The 20,881-nt window shown below is 44.7% G+C and overlaps 1 protein-coding gene across 4 annotated transcripts in view; it reads right to left on the bottom strand.

The window, feature by feature from the left end:
* Nucleotides 1–744: 744 nt before the first annotated feature.
* Nucleotides 745–20,881, bottom strand: part of zgc:110158 (uncharacterized protein LOC553590 homolog) — a 94,860-nt gene continuing 74,723 nt past the window's right edge. For 3 of the 4 annotated variants that reach the window (XM_062993806.1, XM_062993809.1, XM_062993808.1), the window contains 13 exons: nt 20,770–20,853; nt 17,490–17,549; nt 13,657–13,723; nt 13,498–13,565; nt 11,990–12,054; nt 11,786–11,831; nt 11,645–11,680; nt 10,581–10,635; nt 9,160–9,230; nt 8,556–8,634; nt 8,419–8,447; nt 7,846–7,947; nt 745–6,393 (listed from right to left, as the gene is read on the bottom strand). In XM_062993806.1, coding sequence (XP_062849876.1) covers nt 6,364–6,393; nt 7,846–7,947; nt 8,419–8,447; nt 8,556–8,634; nt 9,160–9,230; nt 10,581–10,635; nt 11,645–11,680; nt 11,786–11,831; nt 11,990–12,054; nt 13,498–13,565; nt 13,657–13,723; nt 17,490–17,549; nt 20,770–20,853 — 792 coding nt within the window. In that variant the 3' untranslated portion in view covers nt 745–6,363. The remainder of the gene's footprint in view (nt 6,394–7,845; nt 7,948–8,418; nt 8,448–8,555; nt 8,635–9,159; nt 9,231–10,580; nt 10,636–11,644; nt 11,681–11,785; nt 11,832–11,989; nt 12,055–13,497; nt 13,566–13,656; nt 13,724–17,489; nt 17,550–20,769; nt 20,854–20,881) is intronic. The other variant, XM_062993807.1, reaches the window with a different exon arrangement.

Here is a 20,881-nt window from a genome sequence, read left to right on the forward strand (position 1 = left end):
TGATACAAACAACACAAATAACATGCAATCTAAAACCATTACACAGACACTTTCTTAACTTTGTTTACAGTAATGTCTTTTGATTTCTTTTTATTCACTGCTGTATCCTGGTCAGGGTCCCTGCACGGCCAGGATAAACTGAGCACAAGGCAGAAATAACCTGGACAAGCCACCAGTCCATCAAAGACCCACAGTCATTGCAGTGTCCTGCAACACAACCTGCATTTTACTTCGGTATATCTGGAAGAAAAGAGTGGGCGCGGTATTAAAACGGCTCCACACAGAAAGGACCCTGGTCGCCCTTGGTGCAGCGGGAATCAAACTCAGCCCCTTCGTACTGTGAGGTGACAGCGCTACACACTCCTGTTTATTAGGAGTTTAACATCATGTTTTACACTTCAGTTACATTCATGACAGAAACGGTAGTTACTCATTACACAAGATTATATCTAACACAGTCATGGACAATTTAGTGTCTCCAGTTGACCTCACTTGCACGTCTTTGGACTGTGGGAGGAAACCGGAGCACCCGGAGGAAACCCACGAGGACACTGGGAGAACATGCAAACTCCACACAGAAAGGACCCGGACCGCCCCACCTGGGGATCGAACCCAGGACCTGCTTGCTGTGAGGAGACAGTGCTACCCACTTCCCAAATAAATGTCATAAAGTTTAAGGACAACTTTTAAGCTTGTACTTCAATTTCCAGACAAGATGAGGCAAAATGAGATCAGACGACAGGAAGCAAGTATGAACCTTTATTCATTTTAATAAATAATAAGAGGGGAAAAGCAGGCGTCTTGGTAAAAGGGGTTACGTTATTTTTATTAGTTTTAAATTTGTATCTACAACGAAGGGACACAAGCAAAAATAAGTGACGACTCATTTAAAAAAAGAAACAAACAAACAAACAAACAAACAAAAAAAAGACAGAAATCATCATCATTTTTTTATCTTTTAGGTAAACGACTTCTTTTGCAGCCTAAAGAAATTGTACAACAGAAAGAAAACAGCAGGTACACGAGACACAGGAAAAAAAAGTCCCTAGAAGACGGGGAGCCAAGTCAGATCCAACGTGAAACCCAAACTCGAATACCGCTCGTCTGCTCTCCAAAACAAAACAAAGACGCTCCCTTGTGTTCCTCCTAATGTTACAGTATTATACAGCATTACGACAGTAGCACAGATGACCGATGGGACGAACATGAAGTGATGACGCTCGCCGAATCCTTATGTACAGGTCACGTTTAGATAGACGTGTATGTCATGGTAGTCTTGGGAAGGTTGAGGGATTGGTCAAATAGCTGCTGGAACTCGGGTGTCCACAGTTGAGCGAGCTTTACATCGCCTCTTTGTTAACCTCTTAGGACCACAGAAGGGAAATCTGTGAATCAATGTGGCGCTGGATGAGCTGGAAGCTAAACTTCTGGGTGAATAAACATAGGTCAGCGTTAGGCGACTCCTAGCCATGTTGGTAGTGGTCGCAGCAGGGGTCAAATACGGTCTTGTGGGTAAATGATTTAGAAAACGAACACAGCCACAGTTTAAGGAGGAAAATGCGATCTGAAAGCTTGACTCCTGAAACACCAAATTCTGCCGAGCATGGTGGTGGATGTTTTGGGCTCCCAAAGTCTATATGCTATAAAGCGTATGTGGATTGTACTATTAAAAAAACACATTTTGGTTAAATTCCAACTATTCGGCTTGGCAGAGGGGTCAGTTTTATCCAAAGTTGTGCCAAAAGCTTGATAGTGGGCATCTAAAGTGGCTTACAGAGGTCAAGTCAAGTCAAATTTATTTATATAGCGCTTTTTACAATAGACATTGTCTCAAAGCAACTTTACAAAGTCAAGAGGTAGAACGTCCCAATTAGTTTGGACAAAGTTGCCAAAAATAGTGAAATCCTGAGAATGCCATGACATACACTTTTGACTTCAACTGTAAGGGCGCCAGGAAAGGAGAGAAACAGCCGTACATGATCAGTGAAGTGTCCTCTGTATTTCGGTAATGTTTTAGGTTGAGCTAGATACAAACCCTTCATCGCTAAGTCGGCTTGCACACGCTCACTGGACAGTACGATCGACCGCGGATGGTCGTTTTCCTGGAGAAGCGGACAAGTGTGGGGCGCTCAGCCGTATCTAAAGGACCAACCCAAATCCTGAGAGCCCAGAGTTACCGTTTGTTATTTATTATTTATTTATTTAACTATCCAGGGACGGAGAATTGGCAGCGTCTGCAGGGGGCGTGTTCGAAGTCTACGATCCTTTTCCGTTTTCCACAGCCGTGTAGGGACGGGAATATCAAAACACGTTCATGATATCAAAATGCATTTTACAGTATTTACAACGAGCAATCCAAGGAATAAAAAGGCTGACATCGTGTACCGGTGGGCTGATCGAGGAGACGTGATCCGAAACGGACGAAAACGTCTGACGAGAGGAGAAAAAAAACGCTGATAAGGGGGGGGAAACATTCACAAATGAAAACATGTACTTTACACCAGTCTGCATGTGCGACCACTCGAAGCTACAACTGATTCATCGCTGTGGTCCGACGTTCTGACCTCACAGATAGAGCTTAGGAACAGAACCACTGTGGGGCGCTGTTCGCTTATGCTATAAAAGCAGCCCCAAAAGCACCATGTGTGACCATTTGGGACAGTGGTAGCCTAGTGGGTAGAGCTTTGGGCTATCAACCAAAAGGAGGTTGAGAGTTTGAATCCTAGCTCTGCCATGCAGCCACTGTAACCCTCTCTGCTCCAGGGGCGCCGTGACCCCAGCTTCCAAACAAGCCGAAATACACGAAGATTTTCGTTGTACTGTACATCGGTATATTTATATATATACGACAAATAAAGGTGCTATAAGTCTCGCCCTTTGTTAACCCCTCTTTTATTGAAACAAAAGTTGAACCATTACCAGACCGAAGCCTGTGCTGGCTTCAGGTTCATGCTTCAGAAGGGAAATCTGTGAATCGATATGGTGCTGGATGAATTGGGAGCTGAAATTCTGGGTGAATAAACATCGGTCAGCGTTAGGTGGCTCCCAGCCATGTTCGATTAGTATCCGATGGACCGGAAGTGGTCGCAGCAGTGGTCAAATACGGTCTTGTGGGTAAATGATTTAGAAAAAGAACACAGTCACGGTTTAAGGACCATGAGCCCCTGGTTTGAGGTCAATTCAGAGTCTTTTACAACATGAAGGAAACGCTGTGGCCATTCTGACTAGGATTAACCAAACCTATGGTTACTATCCACTATCCATGCTCAACCAGCTAGTCTTGGTCTTTAAACTACTGAAAAGCTCCAGGCGCTTTGAAGGCATCACAACTTTAGACCACAGATTCTTCCAACCAAGGTCAAGCGGGATCCAAAGCAATCTGAAATCTCTAGGTACGAGGTCGGAACTCTCCCCGAACAAGGTGGCAAACCATCACAAAGGAATCACGTTCATTTCCACTTACTTGCTATCAGAACTGACTATTCAGGGCAGCTCATGCAAGTTCTCCATTAGACCGAATGCCGTACAGTTGTACAGGGCAGCTGTAGCCTAGCAGTTAAGGTCAATGGGTTCAGGTCCCACCACTGCCACTGTTGGACCCTTGAGCAAGGCCCTTAACCCTCGATTGCTTAGACAGTGTACTGTCACAGTACTGTAAGCACTAATAATAATAATAATAATGATTAAAGGTAGATGGAACACATTTATTTAGCATATATGTAGACACACGTGTACAGTACAACGAAGTTCTTTTGACGCATATCCCCAGCTTACTTGGGTCAGAGTGCAGGCTCAGCCGAGAGAACTGAGGGCCTTGCTCAAGGGCCCAACGATAGCTAAAGGATTTAAACCCACAACTGTTTTTTTAGTCTGATAGCCCAAAGCGAAGACCAGAGCTAGGCTGCCACTGTTCCAGAAGAGGTTTGTCTGCAGGGATTCCATTCCAACGGTGACGTGTTTACGAGTAGCGTCCAGAATTTACTGATGAAGCTGGTTAAAATTGAGGCCAGATTTCAAAGGGAAAGGAAGTCTTAAAAATGTAAAGATTTCTACACCTGTTATGAATTTGGTGATGTCGGACAGGGGTTTTTTAAATCCCTAGATAGGTCGCAGAGAGAAATAATAATAAAATCAACAAAATTTAAGTCAAAAACTGCGTTACATCTTGTAAACCACAGTGGGACCAGATTTTTATTAATTAGGTATAGTTCCTGTTATGTTTGTTTTTGATGCGTCGTTTGTGTTGCCTGGGACGTGATAAAAATCATGGACAAAATGAAAAACCCTGCGGTACAGAGATTCCAATGTTGCCACAGTGGATAGTTAATTTGTTTTTGCCGGATGAATCAACTTTCCTTATTTCATCTGGACTTGCACTGAGACCAGCACTGAGAGCGCACTGACAAGTTCTACTCCCAACGGCTAGGCTGTTCAGCCACCCACCCCATCAGACATAACCAATCATGTCTGTGTAGACGCCCAACCGGCCAATAGCAACGCTGAAATTTAAACCCTGGATCTAAGAGTTTGTGGGCTAGTGTATTTTACTGCTGCGCCACTGAAAGGGCGTCTACATATTTCTGCCCATATAATGTACACCGCACTGACCAATAACAGCTACCCCGATGTAGGAAGGTCCATGATATCGTTTCACTTTGTGGCATGACTTTCATGACTTCTCAGTGCCCATACAAATAGATCTAGTAGTAAATAGAACTGCAACCATTGGATTGAGCCACAGCACTTGTGAGAGAACCAAATTCATGCTCAATTAGACCGATTTAAAGAGCGATGGGGCGGCTGTCGGATCCCGACTTGAATGACGCCAACCATGTAGCTTCTCGACTGGGTAACCCACATGACGGGCCTTGATTTGGACCATGCTATAGGGTGAAAGTGGTGTACCAAAGGGTATCACACATATTCAGACATATACTGTCTTGGCTGGGATGAAAACCTGCAGCTGGACTTGTTGCACAGGTGGCGTCCTATCACGGTACCACGCTGGAATTCACTGAGCTCCTGAGAGTGACCCATTCTTTCACTTATGTTTGTAGAAGCAGTCTGCATGCCGACCTGTGGCCATGGAAGTGACCGGAACACCTAAATTCAATGATCTGGATGGGTGAGTGAATACTTTTGACAATACAGTGTATCTAAAACGTCCTGAATTGGGCTCCACGTGGTAGGACCAGCTAGTCTTAGTCACGGCTGGGATGAAAACCTGCAGCCACTCCGGGGTCGCTTTAGACCACAGAGGCCGCGACATAAAACGTCCTGAATCGGGCTCCACGTGGTAAGACATGCAGAGTCAATAAAACGACGTAAAAATAAAAGGATAAAGAAATCAAATAAAAGGAGAAATGAAACACGACGAGGGAAAATAAACATCTTGAGGATTTCCAGCGATGGAATAAAAGCAGGTTTTTATCACTATTTGAAATGATGATACAGGCAGGAAATCGATTCATCCAAGTCATGAAACGACACAGCAACAGCAAAACAAGATCGTTCATGGACAGGTGGAGTGAAGTTTACTATTTTAAACGCTCGATTCCCGAACCGGAATCGTTCAGATCGCTACATCGTACAGGGGGAGAGTAAAAAGTCACGCCAAAATTAAAATAAAATACAAAAAAAAATATATAATAATAAACTCCCGAACCCATCGACAAGATATCCCCCGAAACAATAAAACACATCACAAGGAACAAAAAAAAACAAAGGATCATAATAATATCAGATTCCCCATGATGAATATGTGCTTACTCTGACGATTTCATGGTTATTGAGATACAATGTGCCCGTCTGAGAGAAAAAAATACCCTTATCAATAATCATTACAATATTCATACAAAATAAAAGAACAATAATTATTAATAATACAATACATACACAGAAATAATGGAAACGTTCAGCCCGTCACATCTTCATGAGTTCACGCTCGCATTTAAAAATATACACGTTAAAACCAAGAGGGGAAAAAGAAGAAATAAAATCACTGGATCTCGTCTCGGGACGAGAAATCTACCGCACGGATAAACAGACTGCAAACTCAGAGGGGGGAGAGAGGCGGAGTGAGTTCCCAAGGAGGCCGAGCCGAGAGCGCTTCCCGCTCACGCACGGGTCCACGTGAGTCCGTGTGAGTCCATCTCCGGCCCCGTGCGTCCATGTCGGCGACACTGTCCCCGCCGCTCCCTGTCTCCGGTGGCCGTTACGGCGCGAGTCCGTGCTCGGGTCCCGAGGCCGCGTGGGTGAAGAGGGGTGGGCGGACGCGGGGGGTAAAAAGGAATGCAGGATACAAAACGAATGGAAAAAAAACGAGGGGGGAAAATAAAACAGTAAGATACAAAAGGAGGAAAATCAGACGCTCATCGTCATGTTGGGTGAGTACTGGAGGGGGAGAGAGAAAAACAGCAGGAGGTTAGAAATCATCGTTTTAATTACAAAATATAATTCATTTTACTTTATTTTCATGTTTTAGCACTGATTTATCATGGTCAGGATCACAGTGGGTCCGGATCATGGGGCAAAATGCAGTAACACACCCTGGACAGGATGCCAATCCATTACAGGGCCTCTGTCGTCAGCCAACCCACCCTCAGACACAGCCAATAATGTCTAATTATAGATGCCCGACCGACCAATAATAATAATAATACATTCAAAATAATAAAACATATATTAATAACAATAAAATAATAATAATAATATTATTATTAATAATAATAATATATTAATAATAGTAATAATAATGAAAATAATAGCAACATACAGTATAACAAAAATAACAATAAAATAATAATGATACTAATAAAAATAACAAAAAATAATAAAAAATAATAATAATCATACACTGATAATAAAAATAAAATAATAACAAATTAATAATAGAAACATATTAATAACAATAAAATAAAAAATAATAAACTGATAAATAATAATAGTATATTAATAATAGTAATACTAATGATCATAAAAATAATATATTGATAATAATAAAAATATATAAATAATAACAATAAAATAAAAAATAATTAAATAATAATAATTTAATAAATAATAATATATTAATAATAGTAATAATCATAGAAATAATATACTGATAATAATAATAAAAATATATGAATGACAACAAGGAAATAATAATAATAATATACTGATAATAACATTAAAATAATAATAATAATAGAAATAACAATAAAATAATAATAATAAAAATAATAGTAATAATAATATATTAATGCTTTACCCTGGTCAGGGTCACAATTCCAAAAGACAACGCCAGTGCGCCAATCCATCACAGGGCCTCAGTCGTCAACCAAGCCCACCCTCAGACACAGCCAATCATGTCTTATTATAGATAACCGACCGGCCAATAGGAAAACACCGCCAGAGATTCAAAACCTAATTTACCGCTGCGCCTCCCTGCATTTCATTCTAATGGGATGCTTTATCCTGGTCAGGGTCATGGTTCCCAGAGGAAAACACACAGTGCACAAATCCATCGCGGTGCTTCGGCCACTCACACCCCCCTCAGACTCAGCCAATAATGTCTTATTATAGATGCCCGACCGGCAAATAGGAAAGCACCGCTGGGGATTTAAACCCGAATTTACCGCTGAGCTACCCGTCACTTCATTTTCATGGAACGCTTTATCCTGGTCAGGGTCACGGATCCAAAAGAAAAAACACAGTGCACCAATCACGGTGCTTCGGGCACCCACACCCTCCTCGGGCGTAGCTAATCATGCCTGGATTTGCACCCAGCGATCCTTGGAAAAGCAACTGATGCAAATAAAGAGGCGCACCCCGTTAAACTTATTATTATTATTTTATACTCACGCTTTCGCTTTGGAACGGGTTGAGGAAGTTGCCGCCCATCTCGCCGTCGTCCCGCGGTGTTCCCGGCGGGTTGTTCATGCCTGCCATGTTGCCAGGTGAGTTCTACAGAAATAGAGTAATAAAGCATTTGACGGAATCGGATATATTGGGACGCGATCAGTGATAATTTGGATATATTCGGTTCCCTAGCACACCAGTCAGTGGCGGTATTCATACAAAAAGCCACACTATCACACCCCTATCCAGCCCTTCCTCCCTCAGACACAGCCCCTTCTGTCTGCTCAGTGTCCAGCCAGACCGGTAGCACCTCTGAGAGTTCCAGGGCTAGCGAATTAGACCGCTGCTCCACCTGAGTGCCCAACTCAAGGGCATCTTGGGTAAATTCAAAAGTGGCCAGGCCAGTAAGGACCTATTTTTTTTTTTACTTTGTGTCATTTAATGGCAAAATAGTTATTATGTTTCTGTCTGTTTTATCTTGTCTTGAAAATTTCATTTGTACAGCACAGTAAGAAAGAGTCCAAGTGCATTTCGGTAAAAATGGTGAAAGAACATGCCAAATTTTGAAGCATTTACCTTTGGCAGCCCGTCCATGTCACCAGACCCTGAGAACAAAAAAAAAAAATGACACTCAGAAACACAGTATCACCACCAGAGAGCGCTTTAATCCAACTTCTGAATGTTATTAAACCCCTCCAGGGGGCCGCGCTCACCTAATGATCCGTTCATATGATGAGGCTCCATGGATCCCATCCCTCCCATTGGACCGTCCGGACCGGGGCCCATCGGGAACTGCACAAGTCACATGACATGATCGGTTAGTGCCTGCTTAACACTCTCAAACCTGTTAACACCAAATCCAAACCCACACATGCCACTTACACCCATAATAATAAATAAAGTAATAAATAAAAAAGATTAGAATTGGCATAATATGACGCTTGGTTTAGATGTTATTCCAGGGCCGTGTGTTCTCCCAATTTAGCTTAACCAATCCGCTTCTGTGGACCCCAACGGCGTCCAAGGAGGGTGTATATTCGCCCGACACACTCTGACGTGAGCGCTCTCCACCGATCCTTTCGTATTCACTCATACTTATTCGCAAACGGAGAGCCACGCCCCGATCTCTGCGCCCCTCCACTTTCTGTACAGGCGCTCTAGGCAACCAAGGTCCTGGAGCCCGATTTAGTCTGCTAGAGGGGCGCCCAGCCGACTGGTAGCAGAGCCGAGATTCGAACCCGGGAGCTCTGTAGACCACTAGTCTATTATCAACAGATCGTCTGCTATCCATCAGACCCTCTTGGGATAAACACTCACATTAGGCCGGTTGCCTCCAGGGCCGATGGGGTTCATCATGGTGTAGATGTTTTCACTAGAGTTTGTGGAGTCTGTAAAGAGGAAAGAAGAAAAAGCAAAATCCAGTTTAGAAATGTGCAACACCAGTGTTTAATACCATTACGTTCCCAGTTTAAGACAGTCTGCTTAAAGCCAGCTTAGGGTTTTTCAAAAAACACATCAAATTTATCAAAACAAAACACAAAAATCTGGTCCCACTGTGGTTTACAAGGTGTAACGTAAAGCCTCCACAAGGGAGCATTCATGTACAAGTTTACCTTTTAAGTGCCTGTTAAAATTCATTTATTTCATTATTATTATTATTATTATTTTTGTCTTCAACCCATTTTTTGGTTAGAAAAACTGGTTTAGGGGATGCTTTTCTATGTCCACTATATGGCCAAAAGTATGTGGACACCTGAGCATGAGCTTGTACTGTAATTGGTCCCACATTGCAGCTCTATCATATAAAGGCTGCAGAAGATTTTCATTAATAAAAATAGTGGCAATCTGGTCCCACTGTGGTTTACACGGTGTAGCGTAAAGCCTCCACAAGGGGGCATTCATGTACAAGTAAATTTTTTTATATGCCTGTTAAAATTCGCTTATTAAATTATTATTATTTTTGTCTGTCTGCTCGCGACCCAAAAACCCTGGCTTAGGGTATGCTTTTTTAAACATCCACTAGATGGCCAAAAGTATGTGGACACCTGAGCATGAGCTTGTACTGTAATTGGTCCCACATTGCAGCTCTATCATATAAAGTCTGCACAAGATTTTAACTAATAAAAATAGTGGCAATCTGGTCCCACTGTGGTTTACACGGTGTAGCGTAAAGCCTCCACAAGGGGGCGTCCATGTACAAGTTTATTTTTATGTGCCTGGTAAATATTTAATTATTATTAGTATTATTATTTGTCTGTGACCTATTTTTTAAGCTTGCGACAGGGTGTGCTTTTTATACATCCACTATAATGGCCAAAAGTATGTGGACACCTGAGCATGAGCTTGTATTGTAATTGGACCCACATTGCAACAAGATTTTGAAGCAAATCTGTGGGAATTTGGACAGCCTGCCATCGCCGTTTCAATTCCGACCCAAAATGAAGCGTTCAGTGGGGTTGAGGGAACAGGAAAGATCCTTCCCTAAACTAGTGTCTCGAAGTTAGAAGCACGTTATGAATTAAAACCCAGAAGAAGACAGAGAGAGTAGTGTGGTCCTCTGTATGTGCTGAGGATCTATGTGGCCCTCCTCGGCCGGCATGGAGCGAATTGGGACCGAGACTGGCACACAGACTGGTAGCAATCGTGCCACAGGGAAGATTTTTGGGTGAATCGAAATGGCACTAAAAATGATCTAAGATGACAGCGGAGGGTTTGAGCATGATTTCTTTTTTACAGACCTCCTGGACTTGGCATGATGGGAGTTCCCGGAGGACCGCCTCCCCCTGGAGGACCCTGAGGAGGAGAGACACACACATTTCATTTTTCATTATTTGGGGCACAATGCCCGAGGAGACGTTTTTTAAACAAAGTTGCAGCGGGCACAGGGGAGATGTTACGGCGGTATGATTAATGCCCGCGTGTCCTGAACGTCCGACTACGAGGCCCGCAGCTAAACACAAGTCTGGGGTAATTGCTGAAGCGGAAAAAAAAGAAATCGATACCTTTGGAAAGTTAAATATGTGCTTAGGCCAGACTTTTTACTTCCCAGAGGACGGAACTGTGCTAACTTGTGCTTGGAGGTAGGACAGAACAGAGACCCACCGCTACGAGCCGGTCTGCGGTGCTTTAGAGAGGTATTCAGGCCCCCAAATATACTCGTGTGTTCCCGTGATCTCGCTATATAGATGCACTTACGTCATCCTACGCTCCCGAGAAGTGGGCGTGTCTAAATCCTTAGATACCTCAAATGCTCCAAATGAGGCGCCTTAATTCCGAGTGATGATCTGACTGAATGACGAGGGGGCGTCCGACGCTTCCTCAGCGCCGAAGGCAATCCCGGTGCGGCACGGCTTCTCTCACGAAAACTACAAACACGGTGGAGCAACCAACGGAGCGCCTGTGGTGAGGTAATCGTAGTGTGTCTAAACAGTCTGCCTTATGAATCCTCTCTACTGAGGCAGCTGATCAGGTAGGCAGTAGGCAGCAAGGCAGCTCACTAGGTTTACACACAGAACCCATCACGTCATGAAGCTTTGTGCTGCTCTCCGTACGCGATACGGCTCTCCGTGAGAAGCCGTAGCCTAGTGGTTAAGGTACTGGACTAGTAATCAGAAGGTCACTGGTTCAAGCCCCACCACTGCCAGGTTGCTGCTGCTGGGCCCTTGAGCAAGGCCCTTAACCCTCAACTGCGTAGACTGTATACTGTAACTATAATGTAAGTCGCTTTGGATAAAGGCGTCTGCTAAACGCCGAAAATGTAAATGTAAATACTTTCTAAAGCAGCGTAGGTCTAAATACTTACCACATAATTGCCCGGAGATGAGGAGGAGTACGCTATCTGGAATTAAAAAGCACAGATAAACGTTATTTAAGTATTTTTCATCAGATTCCAGTAGGCGTGTTCGTCTCACAGACGTCTAGACGCCGGCGTATACGGACTCACCGAGTTAGCGTTGGGATTAGGCCAGGGTCCCCGTCCTCCTGGAACCCTGAGAGAACAAACAAGCACACGATCACCAAACCAGTAAGAGAAGGAGACAGACTGGGGCAGGTGGGAACCCAGACCAGCCCAGCCCAAAGCAATGACAACAATGCTGATGATGATGATGATGATGGTGATGGAGATGAAGATGTGGTGCCTACTTACATGTTCATGCCTGGCATGCCTGGACCGCCCAGAGAGTTGGGCGGTGGCCTCATCCCACCATAGTTCTAGAAATAAGAAAAGCAAATCTATTATTAGAACTCGTGACTTTGGTGCCCATGTAAATAGGACTGGTTTGACCGCATACACTGGGAAGTCTATGAAGCACCGACCAGATCTCAGCAGAGGTTCCAAGATCATGTTGGGCTGGTTATGGTCTACATTACAGAAAGCTTGGGGTGGTCATTTCTGATCGTGACAACAGTTTGAGGAAGGTCCATTCCTGTTCCAGCATGCCTCCTGGACAGACCCCTGACCCTAATCCCATCAGATACTTATAGGAATCAACTGAAACCTGGATTGCAACATCGAGGGCGGACGTCACAAATGTTGTTTTGACTGAAATGGGCACAAATCTCCACAGACACGCTCCAAAATCTGGTGAAATGCCTATGCACAAGAGCTGAGATGTCCAACAAGTTTATGACGAGTCTTATGTATGCGCCTGCTAAATGACGAAAATGTAAATAAGTAAAGGTTAAATAGAAGCTGGTGCTTTATAGGCATCGCTGTCCACAGTCAAGTAAGCTTTACAATTCTATACTCTCTGTTTCTTTGTCCATCTGATCAGGAACGAACTTCAGCAGAGCTTTATTTAGTCTGTCGATTCTGAATCGGGGGCTTCTTTCTTGCATCTGAGCCTCATGGTGCTTGGTAGAGTAGAGCTTGCTCGACTGTGGACAGTCGCAACGTTTGTTCATTCTAATTTATGACAAAAGTATTGTGGCGCCGGCGAGCAGGAAGGCGAGCGTCGGGGCCGCGAGTGAGCTGCCCTTGGCAGTTCATTCAGTGGTTTAGGACATACACTCATTCATACACACATACATTCATACCACAGACAAACATATAAGCTACCTATCCAGCTCTCACCGCAGCCACCCAGTCTCCCACACTGGGATACACGCTGACGGTAAGCCTGGATACCACGGCCGCAAGGCTTTCTGGGTATAGCCCTTGCCGGCTCCTCCCACTGACGCTACAGTATTTTAGTTTTTGGTGTTACTTAGACACCCTTGTTATAATGTGACTTAATTTAGGAGCCCATGATTTTTTTGACAACTGTGCGTATACAGAGACAGGTTTATACGGGCACAGAGAAGTCTCGAATTTGAATCGGAAGCCAAGCCAATGATGTAATATGACGAAGGTGCATTTTTAATCAAGTCTTATTTTGATTCCTTGGCCGGTGTGCCAGCTTGTGTGTCAATGGTGGAGGCGCGGTGGGGTGGGGCAAAAGGGCAGCATGCTGGAGATGTCATTTTATCTCATGGCTCCAATACCAGCTCCTGACTGGTAAGCTGGCATGATTGGCAAGCCTGCACACTGTGCCAAAAGAGGTCTCAATCTCCATCCGGTCAAGTTCACAGTCCACTGATTACAGAACGCTCTACCGGAACTCTAAGGTCAAGTGTGTGTGTGTGTGTTTGAATGAAGTGAGTGTGTGTGTGTACCTGTGGGCCCATGCCACCCATCCCTCTTGGTGGATTCATTCTCATCGGGCCGGCCATATTAGGGTGTCCTGAATACAAAAAAGGAAAAATCGTATGATCCTACGGACAAAGACGCATTAACGTGTCAGAATTTAACGTGTCGCGCGTCCGGGTCGATACCTTGCGGTCTGGTCGGGTCCAGACTGTTTGGCAGGAGCGGCTGTGACCCAGGAACCCCGACTGGAGGCTGTTGGGGAGGGAAACACAAGAATCAAGTCAAAGACTAATCAGATCCAGGGTTACAGCTCCACATGTACAGTGTATCACAAAAGTGAGTACACCCCTCACATTTCTGCAGATATTTAAGTATATCTTTTCATGGGACAACACTGACAAAATGACACTTTGACACAATGAAAAGTAGTCTGTGTGCAGCTTATATAACAGTGTAAATTTATTCTTCCCTCAAAATAACTCAATATACAGCCATTAATGTCTAAACCACCGGCAACAAAAGTGAGTACACCCCTAAGAGACTACACCCCTAAATGTCCAAATTGAGCACTGCTTGTCATTTTCCCTCCAAAATGTCATGTGATTTGTTAGTGTTACTAGGTCTCAGGTGTGCATAGGGAGCAGGTGTGTTCAATTTAGTAGTACAGCTCTCACACTCTCTCATACTGGTCACTGAAAGTTCCAACATGGCACCTCATGGCAAAGAACTCTCTGAGGATCTTAAAAGACGAATTGTTGCGCTACATGAAGATGGCCAAGGCTACAAGAAGATTGCCAACACCCTGAAACTGAGCTGCAGCACAGTGGTCAAGATCATCCAGCATTTTAAAAGAGCAGGGTCCACTCAGAACAGACCTCGCGTTGGTCGTCCAAAGAAGCTGAGTGCACGTGCTCAGCGTCACATCCAACTGCTGTCTTTGAAAGATAGGCGCAGGAGTGCTGTCAGCATTGCTGCAGAGATTGAAAAGGTGGGGGGTCAGCCTGTCAGTGCTCAGACCATACGCCGCACACTACATCAAATTGGTCTGCATGGCTGTCATCCCAGAAGGAAGCCTCTTCTGAAGTCTCTACACAAGAAAGCCCGCAAACAGTTTGCTGAAGACATGTCAACAAAGGACATGGATTACTGGAACCATGTCCTATAGTCTGATGAGACCAAGATTAATTTGTTTGGTTCAGATGGTCTCAAGCATGTGTGGTGGCAATCAGGTGAGGAGTACAAAGATAAGTGTGTCATGCCTACAGTCAAACATGGTGGTGGGAATGCCATGGTCTGGGGCTGCATGAGTGCAGCAGGTGTTGGGGAGTTACATTTCATTGAGGGACACATGAACTCCAATATGTACTGTGAAATACTGAAGCAGAGCATGATCCCCTCCCTCCGGAAACTGGGTCGCAGGGCAGTGTTCCAGCATGATAATGACCCCAAACACACCTCTAAGACGACCACTGCTTTATTGAAGAGGCTGAGGGTAAAGGTGATGGACTGGCCAACCATGTCTCCAGACCTAAACCCAATAGAACATCTTTGGGGCATCCTCAAGCGGAAGGTGGAGGAGCGCAAAGTCTCGAATATCCGCCAGCTCCGTGATGTCGTCATGGAGGAGTGGAAAAGCATTCCAGTGGCAACCTGTGAAGCTCTGGTAAACTCCATGCCCAGGAGAGTTAAGGCAGTTCTGGGAAATAATGGTGGCCACACAAAATATTGACACTTCAGGAACTTTCACTAAGGGGTGTACTCACTTTTGTTGCCGGTGGTTTAGACATTAATGGCTGTATATTGAGTTATTTTGAGGGAAGAATAAATTTACACTGTTATATAAGCTGCACACAGACTACTTTTCATTGTGTCAAAGTGTCATTTTGTCAGTGTTGTCCCATGAAAAGATATACTTAAATATCTGCAGAAATGTGAGGGGTGTACTCACTTTTGTGATACACTGTATCTGTGTTTATCTGGATTTTCCTCCCTGTTTCACTTTTAAACTTGTGTTACAGCTCGAGCCTCTGAGGAATCGTGAGAATCAGAATCAGCTTCTCCCAGAGTCTAAATAAAGCCTAACGTGGTTTAATGTAGTAAAAGAAGGAGACAGGAGCACTAAACTTCTCTTCATTATTACTGCTCATAAGCTCCTCCACTAATCACATTCCTCACTCGCTGTTTCAGTACAATAATAATGCGTTATACACCGATTAGGCAGAACATTATGAGCACTGACAGGTGAAGTGAATAACACTGATTATCTCTTCATCACGGCACCTGTTAGTGGGGGGGATATATTAGGCAGCGAGTGAACATTTTATCCTCAGTGTTGATGTTAGAAGCAGGAAAAATGGGCGAGCGTGAGGATCTGAGCGAGTTTGACGAGGGCCAGATCGTGATGGCTAGACGACTGGGTCAGAGCATCTCCAAAACTGCAGCTCTTGTGGGGTGTTCCCGGTCTGCAGTGGTCAGTATCTATCAAAACTGGTCCAAAGAGTGAACAGTGGTAAACCGGCGACAGGGTCATGGGCGGCCAAGGCTCATTGATGCCCAACAGACGAGCTGCTGTAGCTCAAACTGCTGAAGAAGTTCATGCTGGTTCTGATAGAAAGGCGTCAGAATACACAGAGCATCTCAGCCGCAGACCAGTCAGTAATGTAGGTGGTCATAATGTTACGCCTGATCGGTGTATCAAACAGTTTGTCTCATTGGAGGAGCTAACTGGCAAACTGGGTCAAAGTTCAATCAGGTTTTGTCGCTTCTCATGTCATGGCATATTGAATGATTTCTGCAACTGTTTTGACCGACTCCAGCTGGTGACTTCTCTGTGCCCGTAAGAACAGTGGTAGTGGTCTCTTGGCCAAGGTGAGAAAAAAAACCCAAACGGTCACCTTACGCTGACAGAAAATGTGTTCATGTCGTCAAATGTAATCCAGCAAGCCGTAGCCTAGTGGTTAAGGTACTGGACTAGTAACCAGAAGGTCACTGGTTCGAGGCCCACCACTGCCAGGATGCTGCTGTCGGGTCCTTGAGCAAGGCCCTTATCCCTTAATTGCTCAGACTGTACGCTGTGACTGTAATGTAGGACGCTTTGGATAAAGGCGCCTGCTAAATGCCGAAAATGTAAACGTAAATAAATAAAGGTTAAATTAAAGCTGGTGCGCTGTCCACAGGCAAGTAAGCTTTACAATTCTACACTCTTTGTTTATTTGTCCGTCTGATCATGAATGAACTTCAGTCGAGCTTTATTTAGTCTGTCGATTCTGAATCGGGGGCTTCTTTATTGCACTGCAGCCTCTTGGTGCTTGGTAGAGTAGAGCTTGCTCGACTGTGGACAGTCGCAACGTTTGTTCATTCTAATTCATGCCAAAAGTATTTTAGTTTTTGGTGTTACTTAGACACCCTCTTAATAATGTGACTTAATTTAGGAGCCCATGATTTCTTGACAACTTTGTGTATAATGAGAGAGGTTTATACGGGCACAGAGAAGTCTCGAATTCGAATCGGAAGCCAGTAGAAACTTCAGAAAGAACTCAAAAAGACTGTGTGCTTCTTTGCTTTCGCTGTGGTTCGGTGGAGTCACTATTCCAAGATTCTACAGGTGACTAAAATCAAATGAACATCTGTTCCTAGAATCCTCTATTTAAAGACAATAGCTCTCGCTGCGGTTCAGTAGAGTCCCATTTCCAGATGTTATCTAGTCTACAGGTGGCTATGATCAAATTAACAGTCGTTCCTAGTTCACTCTAAAGAGAACAGCTCTCGCTGTGGTTCAGTAGAGTCCCATTTCCAGATGTTATCTAGTCTATAGGTGGCTATGATCAAATTAACAGCCGTTCCTAGTTTCCTCTATGTAAAGACAACAGCTCTCGCTGTGGTTCAGTAGAGTCCTATTTCCAGATGCTACCTAGTCTACAGGTGGCTGAGATCAAATCAACAGCCGTTCCTAGTTTCCTCTAAAGACAACAGCTCTTGCTGTGGTTCGGTGGAGTCCCATTATAAGATGTGTGTGTACCTGGTTTGGCATGCGGAGAGTTGGCCGTGGTCCGCCCGGGTACCGCGGAGACATGAAAGGCTGAGGAGCGAAGAAGAACAGAACACAACACAAGTGACATTTTCTCACTGGTTGGCACACTGTAGAGCAAGCTATCCGTGATGCTTTGGAGGGGGGCACACAGGGCGTGGCAGCGCGGCTCAATGAATGGTAGTGGCGAGGCCAGCGGGAGCAGGTGGAATGCAAGCGTGTAGCCGCGGCGAGCAAAAAAAAATGGGGATGGAACCAAACATGGACATTTAGAGTTCCCGCACACACTCGTGTTCACTCATACGACACACTGACCGGGGCTCAGATGCAGCTCAGACCACACTCGGCCCTGACCACAACAGGACCACAAGGCACTTTCGGATATTCGAGACCAGCAGCTGGATTCAGACACGAGCGAGACGGAACAGGAGCCGGACCTGCGGTACGTGATTACGGCTAAAAGCCACGTGGCTGGAGGATCCAGGTACAACATGTCGACAGAGGGGAAATAACTGTACGAGCTGGGGTGTGTGTGTGTGTGTGTGTGTGTGTGTGTGTGTGTGTGTGTGTGTGTGGCTTCCTGTAAGCATCCGGAACTGACCAAAATTAACATGTGGTAGTCGAGGGCGTCTCGTCTCGTATGCAGCAGTAGAACTGCAAAAGGGAAGTGGAAATGACTAAATTGAGAGATCAGTCGTTAAGGAAATTCCCCCAGCGTACTAGGTTTCCATTATTCAGATAAAACGGCTCTCGCTGTGCTTCAGTGGAGTCCTATTTCAAGACTACATGCGGCTAAAATCAAACCAACGGCCGTTCCTAGTTTCCTCTATTTAAAGACAACAGCTCTCACTGTGGTTCGGTGGAGTCTTATTTCAAGACTCTATAGGCAGCTAGAATCAAATAAACAGCAGTTCCTAGTTTCCTCTATTCAAGGACAACAGCTCTCGCTGTGGTTCAGTGGAGTCCCATTTTAAGATTCTACACGTTCCTAGTTCGTCCTATTTAAAGACAACAGCTCTCGCTGTGGTTCGGTGGAGTCCTATTTCAAGACTCTAGAGATGCCTAAAATCAAATCAACAGCCGTTCTTAATTTCCTCTATTTAAAAGACAACAGCTCTCGCTGTGGTTCGGTGGAGTCACCGTTTCTAATTTCTTCTATTTAAAGATAACAGCTCTCGCTGTGGTTCTGTGGAGTCCTATTTCAAGACTCTATAGGCAGCTAGAATCAAATCAACAGCAGTTCCTAGTTTTCTCTATTTTAGGACAACTGCTCTCACTGTGGTTCAGTGCTCACCATTTCAAGATTCTACACGTTCCTAGTTTGTCCTATTTAAAGACAACAGCTCTCACTGTGGTTTAGTGGAGTCCCATTTCAAGACTCTAGAGATGCCTAAAATGAAATTAACAGCCGTTCTTAATTTCCTCTATTTAAAGACAACAGGTCTGGCTGTGGTTCGGTGGAGTCACTGTTTCTAGTTTCTTCTATCTAAAGACAACAAATCTCGTTGCGGTTCAGTGGAGTCCCATTTCAAGATTCTACACGTTTCTAGTTTGTCCTATTTAAAGACAACAGCTCTCACTGTGGTTTAGTGGAGTCCCATTTCAAGACTCTAGAGGTGCCTAAAATCAAATTTTAGCCTTACTTAGTTTCCTCTACTTAAAGACAACAGCTCTCGCTGTGGTTCAGTGGAGTCCCATTTCAAGACTCTACAGGTGGCTAAAATTAAATTCACAGCCGTTCTTAGTTTCCTCTGTTTAAAGACAACAGCTCTCACTGTGGTTCGGTGGGGTCACCACTTCAAGATGTTTTCTGTTTTACAGGTGGCTAGAATCAAATCAACAGCCGTTCTTAGTTTCCTCTATTTAAAGAGAGCTGCTCTCGCTGTGGTTCGGTGGAGTCCTATTTTAAGACTCTACAGGTAACTATAATCAAATTAATAGCCGTTCCTAGTTTCCTCTACTTAAAGTCAACAGCTCTCGCTATGGCTCGATGGAGTAATCGTTTTAATCGTTTTGTATATCGTTTATCTTTAAACATCTGCACCATTTGCTCTGATTGGTCTTCTTGGGCTTAACGTGCGTCAAGAAACCATTCCCAACGTGGCTACAGGCTACACCCCCACCACTGAACATCCAGTAAGCGGCAGACACCAGAACCGTCGACCCAGGACAGGCTTGGCCCATGAATGTATACAGATTACTGCTAATTCCGACCCATCATTTGACATTTATAAGACCACGCAGTCTTTTTCAGGTGCCAGCCGGAGGTTCGGTGACCCTGTGCCCACTGTAGCCTCAGATTCGTGTTCTTGGCTGACAGGAGTGGAACCCGATGTGGTCTTTTACTATAGCCTCAAAGAACGTTAAAGAACGGCTAATTGAGAGTCTGGTCAGTTCCAACCAGTTTGGCTATTCTCCTCTGATCTCATAACTGCCGCTCACTGGATGTTCTTTAAGCACCGTCCTGCAGAAGCTCCAGAGACTCTTGATCAGGAGTTTTTGAGACACTCAAACCAGCCTGAATTTTTTTTATGTTCAAATGGTGACCGACTGATTAGAGTACATCAATAAACAAGGGTACGGGTGTTCCTAATAAAGTGGCTAGTGTGTGTTTTAAGTGAAAGCAGTATTTTGTTTTTATTTGGGGGTTTTTATCCCAGGAGTTCCTGAATTTCGGTTTTAGAGAAGAATTTTCATCTAGGTGCATCACGCTTGTAAACAATTTCGATTTTTGGCATCCATCTGGCGTTGGTAACTGGCAGACATGCCGCGTAGGAGCTTCAGTGCAAAGCTAAAAATGGATATGACTTCTTGTCTGACTATTCCTTTAGAGACGTGTGTGTGTGTGTGTGTGTGTGTGTGTGTGTGTGTGTGTGTGTGTGTGTGGGCAGTCTACAGCATTAGGCTGTGCAATATTAATGTGCCACTGATGGTGGGTGGTAGCGGAGGAGTCTTTTCCAGCAGCAAGGAGAACCCTAAATAATTCATCCGGCTCCCCGGGCACCGGCTCCGGGCACTGAGAGTGGGGCGTGGACAGAGAAACCGGAGGAAGAGGAAAAAAAAGAAAAAAGGTGTGGCGCTGGAGGTTCAGATTCAGTCGTCTGGATGAAATGGGCGCTCCAGGTCGAACGGCACAGAAACGATGCAATAATCTATTATTTGTGGACTGGTGCGTGTTTCGAGGGCGGGGTTTCCCACGCCGGCCTGAACGGGCATCGGAACACGGAATAGTTCATTAGAGTGAGGTTGTGAGTGTCTGTGGTGGTCTTACCTGGCCGTGGGGTCCCATCATGGGGTTGCTGGGGTTGTGTGGGGGAGGCTGTGCGTGGGGAGACGGCTGCGAGCCGGGGGGGCCCTTTAAGAGAGAAGAGGCAGGTGAGACA

Source organism: Trichomycterus rosablanca, chromosome 4 (genome assembly GCF_030014385.1).
Source record: "Trichomycterus rosablanca isolate fTriRos1 chromosome 4, fTriRos1.hap1, whole genome shotgun sequence".
NCBI classification, from domain to species: domain Eukaryota; kingdom Metazoa; phylum Chordata; class Actinopteri; order Siluriformes; family Trichomycteridae; genus Trichomycterus; species Trichomycterus rosablanca.